Source organism: Pteronotus mesoamericanus, unplaced genomic scaffold (assembly GCF_021234165.1).
Source record: "Pteronotus mesoamericanus isolate MK-2021 breed Mesoamerican mustached bat unplaced genomic scaffold, CSHL_Meso_final contig_42, whole genome shotgun sequence".
Classification (NCBI taxonomy): domain Eukaryota; kingdom Metazoa; phylum Chordata; class Mammalia; order Chiroptera; family Mormoopidae; genus Pteronotus; species Pteronotus mesoamericanus.
The window spans coordinates 6,653,069-6,666,058 of NW_026555157.1; the positions used below are offsets into that span (position 1 = coordinate 6,653,069).

General features: G+C 38.8%; 1 protein-coding gene across 3 annotated transcripts in view; it reads left to right on the top strand.

Moving 5' to 3' along the window:
* The first annotated feature begins 281 nt into the window (after positions 1-281).
* The window catches only part of CD47 (CD47 molecule), a 47,395-nt gene continuing 34,686 nt past the window's right edge, over positions 282-12,990 (top strand). For all 3 annotated transcript variants that reach the window (XM_054577331.1, XM_054577332.1, XM_054577333.1), the window contains exons 1-2: positions 282-514; positions 12,304-12,651. In XM_054577331.1, coding sequence (XP_054433306.1) covers positions 469-514; positions 12,304-12,651 — 394 coding nt within the window. In that variant the 5' untranslated portion in view covers positions 282-468. The remainder of the gene's footprint in view (positions 515-12,303; positions 12,652-12,990) is intronic.

A 12,990-nucleotide genomic window follows, 5' to 3' on the forward strand; every position in this document is an offset into this window, starting at 1 on the left:
CAGCGCGTGCAGCGAGGTCCCCAGTGAGCGTAGGAACGCGAGCCCAGCCTCCTGTCGCAAGCGGCGATAAGGATCCGGGCGCCCGGTGGTGGAGGGTGCGGTGGGGCGTGCCTGGGAAGCCCGGCCTCCGCCACCTCACGCCCGCGGACTCCCAGTCTCGGCGGAGGCAGGGGAGAGCGTAGACTTCAGTCGACGAATGGGGACGACTCGCGTCAGCCACCGCCGCGGCTGGGCTGGGGCGCGGGCGAGTGCGCGTGCGCGGCTCGCGCGCGCGCACTGGGGATCGAGTGTGCAGGAAAAGCGCGAGCTCGTCTGCGCGCGGCCGGGCTTCCTGGGCGGTGGGTTCTCCTTGCGACAGGCGGCGGCGCAGTGTCCTAACTGTGACGGCGGTGGCTGCTCCAGACACGGGCGGCGGCGGCAGTGACGGCGGCGGCGGCGGCAGCAGCAGCAGCAGCAGCGGGCGCGGAGATGTGGCCCCTGGTGGTGCTGCTGCTGCTGAGCTTGGCTTCTTGCGGTGAGTGGCCCCTCGATCGCGGTTCTGCTAATCGCTTTTCATCCCCTCCGCGGCGCCACCGCGGGTGTGCTGGCGTGCGGGCTGTATCCCGGCTGGTTCCGCCGGGTGAGAGGGTGGCCGGGGTGTTGGATGTGCGGGCCCTACGTGCCCCGTTGCGAACGTGGGAGGGCCCGGCGGGTAATGAGGCGCCCCCTTCCTTCCTCTCTCCCTCCTCATCTTCCCATGGGTGACAGCAGGGCTCACCTCCTTCCCCTGTTTCTCCGCCTCCAGAAGCACACACCAAGACTCCAAAACAGAAACCGAGAGCGCAAATTAACCGTTGAGAGAAAGGGCGCAATCGGAGGCGAGTAGGTGGCAGCTGTTACGGTCCCCCCTTTTTCGCACCCCTCTTCCCTCCTCTGTTTCAGTGCGTGGGGATGAGGGAGGGAGAGTGAGAGAGCCCGGGCCTCTTGCAATGGAAGTGCGCATTTTGGGAAAGTCTGCAAAACGGGTTTTGTTTTTTGTTTTTTTTCTTGTTTGCCCTCTCACATGAGCAGAGGAATTAAGGGGACGGACAAAACGGATACAATTAAGTTTTATTTCTATCCCACCATTTAATCAGGAGACTCCTCTGGCCGTCTTTCTTAAAAAATTATTAAACCCTAGAAATAGGCTTCCTGGAAACTCTCGCTACCCCCAGGCCACACCAGCCACTTTAATACTGTCCAAATTGTACATTCAAGTTTCCCCGCTTTATTTTGGGAAACGTTTAACAGTAGTACAGATTTCGCTTGATATATGAAGACAGTAACCCCCAGTCAAAATATATTTGCAGCTAAGTGGGATTTGGTGTTCCACGCCGAAAGCGTTTTGGCCCCGAAGCATTTGGAAGCTTTAAAAAAAAAAAAAGTGTTCTTCGTAAAAACTGGGGAAGGAATAGGAGTTTTTTGTGGCTCTATAGGCAGTGCCTTCTGTGAACTTTTTGTAAGATTCAAATTGAGTTTGAGTACCAGTAACATGCAATTTTTATATTTAATTCTAGAATGCTAAATTAATTAGAATTTAAATGGATTATTAGCCTCACTGCGCCATTTCATAAAAGATTGTGACTTCAGCTGTTCTCAAGATGCTCTTAAGACCCTGCTTATCACTTTCTCCACTCTGCATATTCTGGGATGTTGGAACTGTTAATACTCACTGTATCTGTTATCTAAATGGTTGCATTAGTAAAGTAGTGTTTTCTGTCATCATCAGTGACTTGTTGCTATTACTATAATAATAGCTGAAATAATACTGCTTTCAGAAACCTGATCATTTCTGGTAATACTGATCAGAAAGCATGTTGAACCAGATTATAAATTTGTGACAAAATATCACTAGTTCAGACTGTAGACATCAAAAGCTAACCTGAAGAATAAAAACTATAAATCATGTGCTGTTTTAAAAACAGGGTCCTCTTTTCAAGTAGAATAGAAAGGACTGCTAGAATGGTACTTTTGGGGATAGGAATTCTGTTAGGCCTCCTTTAATAATAGTTAAAGTTATATATAATTAACGCTTATTTACAACTAATATTAGTGTGCTCAAGTCCCTAGAGAGTCTTAGAATTGAAGATTTATAGTATTTTGTTGTAGTTAGTAACTCAAAAAAATGTAAAAAACTGAATAAAGGCATTATGCATTTGAGTTCTGTTAAGTGTTGAATATAAACCAGGAAGTGATAGTATCTGCCATAAAACACAATGGATTTTTGGGTGTGTGTTTAATAATTAATTTTAAAAGGATATGTTTGAATAGATGCTAACAGCCTCAGAACACAAGTAATTATAAACCAAGGTATTTGAGACTGAATTTAGAATCTAGAACAAGGAAGAAAGTCCATGGATTTGCACATTCATTTGTACTCTATCTTTGACTTTGCTTTCAATTTCCTGTAAACGACTGTTAATCAAAGAACATTTCCTGACAGGCTCTACAGTTTTAGTTCACCTTTGTAATAAAATAAGTTATCTAGACTGCCCGTTTGATCTAATTACAGGGAAAATGTAAGCCCCTGTATTGGCTTACAGATGCAGAATGAATTATTATGCTCCTTTCCTGCCCCATTCCCATATGTCCAATTATACTTTGTTTAAAAGCACATCAACATTTTCAGTGATATTCACAAACTGGTAAATAAAACCTTACTCACATAATGACAATGTATAAACTGCCAGTGGTTGAATCACTTTTCAAAGTGACTTTTTAAAATCAAGGGTATACATGATTAAAAAACATGTTTATTGTCTAAGTCTAGTAGTAATTTGGCTTGCTTAAAAGAAAATGTTTTCTCCTCAAAAAATATATTACCTTTAAACACAAGTTGCCATTTTAAGGAATTTAATGCCTCTTTAAAAGTACTTATTTATGGGGCCGCCCCAGCAGTCTAGAGGCAATGTGTCAAAGCATGATACTAAATGTCTACCATTAGGAGATTTGCTCATGCTGTCCTCTGTATTTTGGCAGATGTTTTATCTTTGCCACTGAGTTGTTAATGGAGTTTTGAAAGGCCAGGTTCTAAAAATGAGAATAGGTGTTTTTGATAAATATTGTAAATCCAAAATTATCACTTTATATTATTAAAACTAAGTTTGTATTCTTTAATGTCAATATAACTATTCCTAGTATAGACACTGTTTTTAAGACATTAATGTTGTTTTTGTGACACAATTTTCATAAAGTCATTTACCCATCTTTTAGGTTTTTACTGTCAGTAGCTTTTTATACAAAACAAGAGATTCTATGTTTTTATATCTTGTGTCTCAGCCTTGTGTCTCAGACTCTTGGGTTGTCATAAAGCTACTTTGACTTGTACTAGTGCAGATATTTTTTCTATGATAACAGAACAAGAATAATAGTGTAGGATCAATGTTGCTGGGCTCATTGTAATACTAAAGAAAAAAATATAGAGCACCCAGGAAATTTGATTCTGAAAGACTTAACACAGTAGAACGTGGATTTTCTCTCTTTGTGGTTATGTGGAGTGAAACAGAAATCCCTTCTCTACTTCATTCCATATCCACGGAGCAGTCGTATATGACTCAGAATCTGGTCAGCCAGGGGTTTGAGAATAATTGTGCATATTTGAATATATGTCACACTTACAAATTAAAAGACAAAGTAGGGAGTTTGGCAAGTACAGGGTCTGTCAAAATTGCCTTTTTCTGTTTCAAGCCAAGTAGGAGCTCTTGCTATGCTCCAAGCACTTTGCAAGGCCCTCTTGGACACAGAGACAAATTTCAGACTCTGTACCCCTTAATAACATAAAGTATAGTGTATAGATAGCAGGGATTTTTTGTTTTTATCCTTCAGTGGTACTTAATATATTTTAAGTGCTTGATAAGGCCTTAATTCTGTATGTTGCTGACTTTAAACTGCCCTTCCCCCTGTAATTCTAGGTCAACCACTTCAATTCTTGTAAGGCCATTTCAGAATCTAGTGAGGGCTTACTTTGAGCCAGAACTAAACACTTTGTGGACACCCCTACTTTATTTCAGACCTTATTTGATCTCTATTGAGGACAGATATGACTAAATCCTCCTTTTTGACCCTAATTCTAACCCAATTCATTTTGAGGCTCCAGTTTTTCATACCAGAGTCAAGATCTGATGGCAGAAAGAATTTATTTCTAGCAGGAATCTTTACTCATGAGCTTTGCTTCATTTACCTTAGTGATGGCTGGGGCTTCTAACCCATTCCTAAACATCCATTCCAAGCAGATAATTAACTTCCTACTCTGCTGCTGCTGCAAAAAAAAAAAAAAAAAAAAAAAAAAATGGTGATGTGTGGTGTAGACTCTCTCAACTTCCCTCCATCATTTTTAAACTTATCTATAATATCTCAGGAAACCTACTTCTCTTTCCCTTTCTCACCCAGTTTCAGAAGTATACCTATTTACTCTTTTAAGGAGAAGATCGCCTATTTACAGCTCTTTCACTTCCACCATCTTGGAGACCTACCTATTCAGTTTAATTCATTAGTCTTATAGCTTAGATCTTTCTTCCTCCATTGGTTCTTTCACCTTAGCTTGCAGACATGCTGAAGTTTTATCCCGTATTAAAAACAAACAAGCAAGAAGAAACAAAACAAATCTTGCCCTTGTCCCTGCCTCCACACTCCTTCCACTTCCGCCTTCTCTCTCTGCTCTCTTAAACTGCCAAGTTTATAGAGAAGATAATTGCCTCTTCTTTCTCCCTTCCCAAATGCAGCCTGACTTCTTATCCCACTAGTCTCTTGACATTGCTGCAGATAAAGAAACTAATGTAATTTTTAATGTAGAGGCTGTTTGTATTTATCCCACTTACCATCTATTTTGTCCACATTAAGACCTTTCCTTGATGTCTGCAGTAGAGTTCTTTGCTGCCTCACCTACTTCTCCCATTACTTCATGCTTTCTTAGTTTGTTCCTTTTTAACTATTTTCTCCATAAACATTGGTATTCCCAAACATTTAATTCTCTGGTACCTGCTCTATTGCTTTGCAAGGGCTCTCTGGACAATATTGTTTATGCTCATGATTTCAATTATCAGCTATATTCTTGGTGATTCACAAGTCTTTGTAGCTCCAACCTTTCTCCTTAAACCTAGATCCACATATCCTGGGATCTACTGAACATCTCCATTTCATTGTACCACAGATACTTAATACTTGGCCTATTAAATATTAAAAGAATATTTTCCCCCTAAATTTCCTACATCTTTTCTCTCTATGGTTAATCCACAATCTGTTATACATACTATTTTGGTTAACAACTGTAACTCTTTCATGTTCTCTCCCCTTACTTCCCATGTCTAATTTATGTTGATTTTACTTCTTTGTTTTTTACTATAATTTTTGGTCTTCTCTCCAGTTGGTCTTTACCTGGACTATTGCTAAATGGGCCTCCTATTCTTATCTCCCTTCCTGCCCTCAATTCACCCTCCATATTGCTTTATTATTCTTTTCAACATAAGTTAATCTGAGTGGTTTGCTATTGCTTATTTTATCAAGTCCAAACTCCTCAAAATTATATTCAAGGGAGCCCTTCCTATTTCTTTACAGTCTTTTCCAGTCCCTTTTTCTAGAGATCACCTGAATAATCTTCTGCTTCCAGTTACTCATTTTTTTTCATTCCTCTGTACATGTTACTACTCTGCCTAGAAAGCCCATCCTTTTCCATAACACTCCTACTCATCCTTCAAGACCCAGTTTAAACATCACCCTCTAGGAAGACCATTCTTAGGTACATTCCTGTAATTTTTAGGAACTCTTCCATCTCACCTGCAACTGACTTAATTGAGATTCTCTATTGAAATATATAGCTTCATGATTCTCTAATCAGGTTCTAGAAGTAAGAAGAAGTGGAGGATTCTCTTGAAATACAGAAGCAAAATGAATCCTTTCTGATATGATTTTTGGGTTTTCCTTTCTTGGGATTCATACTTTAATTTTTTTTACATTCTTAAGAAATATATTGAGCTCTATTTGCTGGATGCTGGGTTAAACTCATAGGATGCCAAGTGAAGGCATTGTCCTCACTTTTCTACCTTTTGAGCCTAATGGGGAGATCAGTTAAGCCCAGGATTAATGCAACATTCAGTAATAAGGGTAGTGCCAACACTTGAGTAGGGGACGAGGGGAGCAATAAGGAGAGTTGAGTAGTGGTAGGGAAGGGGAACGGGGTGAAACATCTCAACTGTGCTTTAGCAGGAAGAGCCAAAGTTAGTTGGTTCTAGCGGCCATTTATTGAGCCTTTGCTATATATGATAAGAACCTCATGTTTTGTTTTGTCTTTTTAAGATTTTATTTATTTTTAGGGAGGGAAACGGAGGGAGGGAGGGAGAGAGAGAGAGAGAGACATTAATGTGTGGTTGCATTTCGCACATCCCCTCCTGGGGATCTGGCCTGCAACCCAGGCATGTGCCCTACACTGGGAATCGAACCAGCGACACTTTGTTCGCAGGCCAGCGCTCAGTCCACTGAGCCACACCAGCTAGGGCAGAACTTCATGTTCTTTATCTCATTAAATCTTAACAAAATCTTAAGTGGATGAGGTATATACTATCACTATTCATGTTATATAGATGAGGAAACAAAAGTGCAGAGGTTAAATAATTTGCCTAAGTTTCTATGTCTAGGAAGGGCTAAGTCTTGAGTCAAGGTCTGACTCCAAAGTGTGTCCTCTTACCTATATACCCAGTGGTCGGGTATGGGCCTTTTTGGGCTGGGGGAACATGTGCAAAGGCATGGACATGAAAGTACATATACATGTTCATGGGATTTTGAGAAGGTCTTTATGATCAGACGTTAGTTTGGAAATGAGGAAGGATAGGAGGTGGGGCCAGACAGGACCTTGGATGACCTAGTTTGTATTTTGTATTAATACACTTAGAATTTACCCTGAAAAAAAGGGAATGGTGTTGTTAAAGTATATTAAGCAAAAGAGTACACATTTGCATTTAGAACATTTATTTTGGGAACTGTGGAAATACACTGGGGTTGGGATGGGGAAACATTGAAGCTGGAGTCAGTGGGCCACGTAAATGGCAGTAGTTCAAGGGAGAAATGATGAATGTCTTAATTCATTCATAAAACAGACATTGGATTTAGGAACTATTGAATAGGCTGAGTCTACCAAAAATTCTCCAGGGCTAAAAAAAGAGGAAAAAATCCAGCTTAATTCTTAGGTCTACGTCTGGCTGACTGGTAGACAATGGAAAATACGTTAAGGAGGTGAGGATTTGGAAGAAGGGTAGGTAGAAGGTGAATTGATTTTTGGACATGCTGACTTTGAAGTAAAGGTAGTATGTCCAAGTAGAAATGCACATCAGACAGTTGGTTTTCCCAGGTCTTAAGGAAAAGGTGGGACCTGGTTAAATAAAAAATGTGTAGGTAATTGCCCTGGCCAGTGTAGCTCAGTTGGTTGGTGCCTCATCTAGTACACCGAAAGGTTTGGGGTTCAATTCCCAGTCAGGGCACATATCGAGGTTGCAGGTTTGATCCCTGGGTGGGGTGTATATGGGAGGCATTTCTCTCTCACATCGACGCCTCTTTCTTGTTCTCTCAACTCTCACTTCCTCTCTCTCTCTAAATTCAGTAAACATATTAAAAAAAAATTTTAAGTGTGTAGATAGTTAAAATCATGAAGTATGGAAACTGGAAAAGCAGGCATTCGTGCTGCCTGTCACCTACTAGACCCAATAAGAAGAGGCAGGGATTGACTCTTTACAGATGCTTTATTCAGATGGCCTTTGATCTGAGAAGACAGTGGGTTTGTGCCCTAAGAGACTGTCTTATAATCCATTTTAAACTGACCCTTTTTATAAGGAGAAGAAAAGTGTAGGTATGGGGTTTGGAATTCAGAGAAAAAGTAAATCAGATTTAAAGCTGGAGCATTCTTTCATGCGTGCCCCGGACGGTGGTCTTCATCTGTGCCCCGCGCAGTGCACATCTCACCCGGGAGTACGATGGCTCAGACACCGTCTTGACGGCTTGCAGTCCTCCTGCGGCACAAAGGCGGAACTGCTTATGGTCTCCTGGAGTCAAGGTGGGTCAAACCCTCAGTTCCTGGAACAATGGCTTTTTACATACATTGATTACTAAGCTTATTAGCTATTACCTGAAACTAAGATTTTTCCAACGTTTGAGCCCCTCCATCAGTATGAGAGAATATTGGGGAGGGGAAGGCAGTACTGAATATGAAGCCTTTAGGAACACTAATATTTATCGTGACTCAATTACTAGTGTTCAATAAAGAAAGAAAGCTGGGATGGGTAAACTAAGCAGTGCAAAGAAATTCAGAATTCAGAGATATCATGAGACCAGGGGACAGGAGCAAGAAAAGTGTTGCCCACTGGCTCAAGAACTGTAGAGAAGTTAAGACAGAAAGTGAACCATGCATATTTGATTTTTCACAAGGAATTATTGGTGCCTTTGGCAAGAGCTGTTGTAGTGAAGTAGAGGTAGAGAAATTGTGGTTAGGCAGTAGAGATTTAAGAAATGAAATGGAAGTGAAGAAATGTTTTTAGGTTATTGTTTTAGGATGCTAAGGAAGAGAAAGACAAATAAGAGAGATTGTTAAAAGTTGGTGAATATTCAAGCATTTTTTAAAAATGTTTTTAAAAAATCTATGTAAATGGAATGGGGGGGGGATGTGGGAGGTTGATAATCAACTAGGGAAAGTCCTTGCAGAGATTGATGGATGTGGAGGCAGAAATGGAAACTAGATCTCAGGTGAAGAGATTCATTTCTGAAGAGAAGTGTAGGTGGGGGAGAGGTGTGGGTTGCAGGTAAATTTATAGGTGGGGAGTATTCGAAGCTTTTGGCTTCCCATCTGAAAGGACTCAATTTCAATTAAGAAAGGAGAGAGAGAGGGCTGCTTTGGAGAACGTAGGATAACCTTCTGCAGAAGGAGAGTGATTTAAGAGCTGTTACAAAGGAGAGAAAATTTACATGGAACATGTTTAAAAAGATTGAAGATCACCCAAATGGGTGGGGACTATGACAATTTTCTGCTGTTCCCCTGGTAGCAACACATACTTTCTTAGAAATCTATAAGACTGATTACTCTCCTGCCCTTCCAGAGCACTTTGTTCATACAGGAAGGATAGCACTTATACAACCTTGTGTTATAAAAAGTACATACCATTCCCCCAAGTGAGAATTGTAAGTTTTGAAAAGATAATTCATACTTTTTATTTTTTTTAATCTTTGTATCCACACATCCTATCAAAATGTTTCAGACCAGATAATTCTCAGTAGTTCGCTGCATTTTTTAAGTTTCTGAGCTGGACTTGTGTACTGTGATGACCATATATTGAGCCTTCTCTGCAACTACATATTGGTTGTTTTCAGGGCTGTAGAATGAGAGATGGTTTAGGTTGGTGATCTGTATTAACAGAGTCCAATATTTTGGGCATTTAATATAAAATAAGCTTCCCATTTTGTTTTTAATTTATTGGTAACTCTGGCATCACTGATGGTCATATTTATATCTTTCTATGTGATATAGACTGCTACAGGAATGTCTTGATTATTCAGAATTTCCTTATTCATGTTAATTACCTATGTTCCCTTATTTGCTCTCCATATTTCAAATCTTTTCTTCACCTTGCTCTTCCATCAGAAGGCAGTAGGCAAAAGAAGGAAAACCCAGATCAGATAATTTTACTACTTGACAGTGTTTTAATCAGTGTTTTGAGAAGATAAAGTTGTGGTTAACAGCAGGTAGAGTGACATTTTTGGACTATCCTTATCTATTAATTATTAGTATAAGCCTTATTCAGGTTTTGGGTTATCCAGATCAATTTTATTTGAACTTTATTGACAACATTAATTCTATTTAAATTGCTTCAGCTATAAGTTTTTTTATTACAGCAAATAATGCAGGGTAATTAGTACTTAACTATATTCTGTAGAAAATTTATTCACTAATCAAGAGTTATGAAATTGTGGAGTATTTGCTGACCACTTTTTATTTACCTAGAGCCTTCTAAAAAAAAGTTTCCTAGGATAACTGAGCTCTTTACTTGTATTTCTTTTATTAAAGGATCGTTTTTAGAAAATAATATCTTGACTCAAACAAATACAAAATGAACACATATCAAAGGTTTTATTTCATGTATTAATAAACAAGCCAGCAAGATGGTAAGACCATCTTAGTTTTTAAAGAAAATTGGAAGAAAAATTTTATAGGCAATCAGGAATGCTGAAATGAATTTGTGAATATATGTAAATTGGTCAATATCCTTAGGGCAATAAAATGTAATTTTTAAAAACCTTCCTTCCACCAGGTGGAAATCAATTGCAAAACAATGTTTATTTGTCTCTCTATGAACATGAATTATTTGCATTAGCATCAGTTTTCTACAATTTAAAAAATTGTAAAATAGCTCAAACAGATTGAAAGGCACACCCCCTATAGAATCAGATATTCCCAAAGGACCTGTCAAACAGTGCCCAGAGTTCACTGAAGAAACACTCAGAAATCCTTTCGTCCATTTAAAAGTTGTTCTTCATATTTTCTGACACTTTCTTTTCTAATTCCAACCTCAAAGCCAGCCACTTTTTTCTCACCTTGTTGTAGAATATAGCCTCCCTCTCAAAGTTTCTTTCTCAGGGGAAATAATTCAGAACCCCAAAGTTTTGAAAAATGCGATTGGCAGTCCAGGTGTTGCCTGGGGCTGCCTAATATTTGGATGGCCAGAAATGCAGAGAACTGGGAAGAAGTGAACTGTGGATGCCCACAAGCTTGGTTCAGACAGCAGATTCCCAGAAATACTCTTATAACAATTTGCACCTGCCACTCAGAGAATGCCTGTAGCTCATTCATTACATAAAAATGCTGTTTTGCCTAGTTTTTATAGTATTACCCTGCATATTTATAGCACAGTATTGTTTAGAGGGCACTTGCCCATATGTTTTTCTCCTTTGATGCTCACCGCAATTTTGTGGGGTAGTCTTTTGTTCATTTTTGATCCTCTTACTTACAGAGAGTAAACCAAGACATGGAAAAGTGAAGTGATCGCTTAAGGTCACATACTGAAAAGTGACAGATAGGATTTGTACTGAGGCTTCCTGAACATTGTCCAGTTCATATTTTACTATGCATCCTGGCTTTCAATTTAATGAACATTTATTGAATAATATGTTTCTAGAATAACATCCTATGCCCCTGATTTTTATTCCCAATTTACATAGAAGAAATCATAAGGATGAACTATTAAAGTTGGTATTTTATTTATATTTGTTAGTGCTTTGTTTTTTGAGAGAAAAGCCAACTAGGTACTTAGATAAAAGTATTGATAAATGGTTGATAAATGTGGAAGACAATCACAGTTTCTTCACAGTCTTGCACATTTTAGATGAAAGATTAGTGATTGCATTTACTTTCCCGGTCCCCATTTTGTATGACACCTGGTAGTTTATCCTTTTGAGAAGAGTTAGATAGAATATATCCCATTTATAAGCAGTATCTGTTCTTGGTTTCAACTTGTTTCTTAGCTTTATTTTGAGGGGTTTATAGTTTCTAAGAGGAAGGAACATGTGTAATATACATTTGGAAATGATTGTTCTATAATTTCAATGAAATGTGTAGGTGAGCAAATGCCTTTTAATGTATATAATCCTTTATAATACTTGCACACAAAATGTCTATTGCTGTCTGTATTTTGCAATGAGGATATAGCCACACCGAATATTTTTTTCTCCTTAGCTTTCTAAGACTTTTCATCTTAGTGGAAAGTGTGATGTGATTTATCTGATTTACTTCTTATATTAAAGTACATAATATCTCACCACATTTCTTGGAAATGCTACATAAAAATAAACTTCATATCAGTTAAGCAAGTTCTATTTTGAGAACATGTATAGAAGTTGAGACTGAGTATAATATTTGGCTTGATTTTCTCTTCAAAAATTTCCCATGGTAAGGACAATATTTTTCTCAATGCATGAGCAAGCAGTAATGGTTACTTCAAAGCTCTGGAAACCAAATACTATACTTGCATGTTCCAACACAAGTTACTGAATTTATTCCCAAGATGCATGGTAATGTGTACTTTGTACCACTGAGAATGAATAAGGAAAAGTTACAGTGTTGTTTGCCAGTTGTGCAAGTTAATATTAAAATAATTTCTTTCTCTTTTTCACCTTTCCTGTCTTCTGTATGTAGGTGCACTGCTTACTTAAGTGGACAATTGAAGCATTGCTCTTTTAGCTTAAGGGTTTGTAGTATACCTAAGATATAGTATAGAATTCACTAATAAAATGAAACTATTTGTTTTTCTTTTCCAGGTTCGGCTCAGCTAACATTTAATTTAACCAAATCTGTAGAATACACCACTTGCAATGAAACTGTTGTCATCCCATGTTTTGTTAATAATGTGGAGGCAACTGCCCTTAGAGAAATGTATGTAAAGTGGCAATTTGGGAAAGACTGGATTTTCATCTATGATGGAGATAAAAGACTTTCCAAACACAACCATGGCTATGAGAGTGCAAAAATTGTACCAGGAGCATTACTAAAGGGCATTGCCTCTTTGGAGATGAAAAAGAGGGATGCTGTCCCCGGAAACTACACTTGTGAAGTAACAGAATTAAACAGAGAAGGCGAAACCATCATAGAACTGAAGTATCGTGAGGGTAAGAATTCTATAAAAGCTTCCTTTTCTTTTATTTGTCTTGTGCAACCTGATGCTATTAGAAATGGGGCAAAATGGGGCTATGAACTCCTATGAATCAAAAACTAGGCTATTAATAATAAGTATTTATGGAATGTTTAGGAGCTTTAAGATTATGAGTTTTATTTTATTTGTTCTTCTGCTTCTCATAATAAAACTCCTTTGCTGTTATTTGTGTATTGTGTGGTTCTCAGAGTCTTTGTCTGAGAAAGGTTGGGATGAGTAGTCCTGGAGTCATCTACTCTGCATTTCTGTTTGTTGCTGTCAGAAGTACTTTCTTTTGTGTGATTAATTTTCCAGG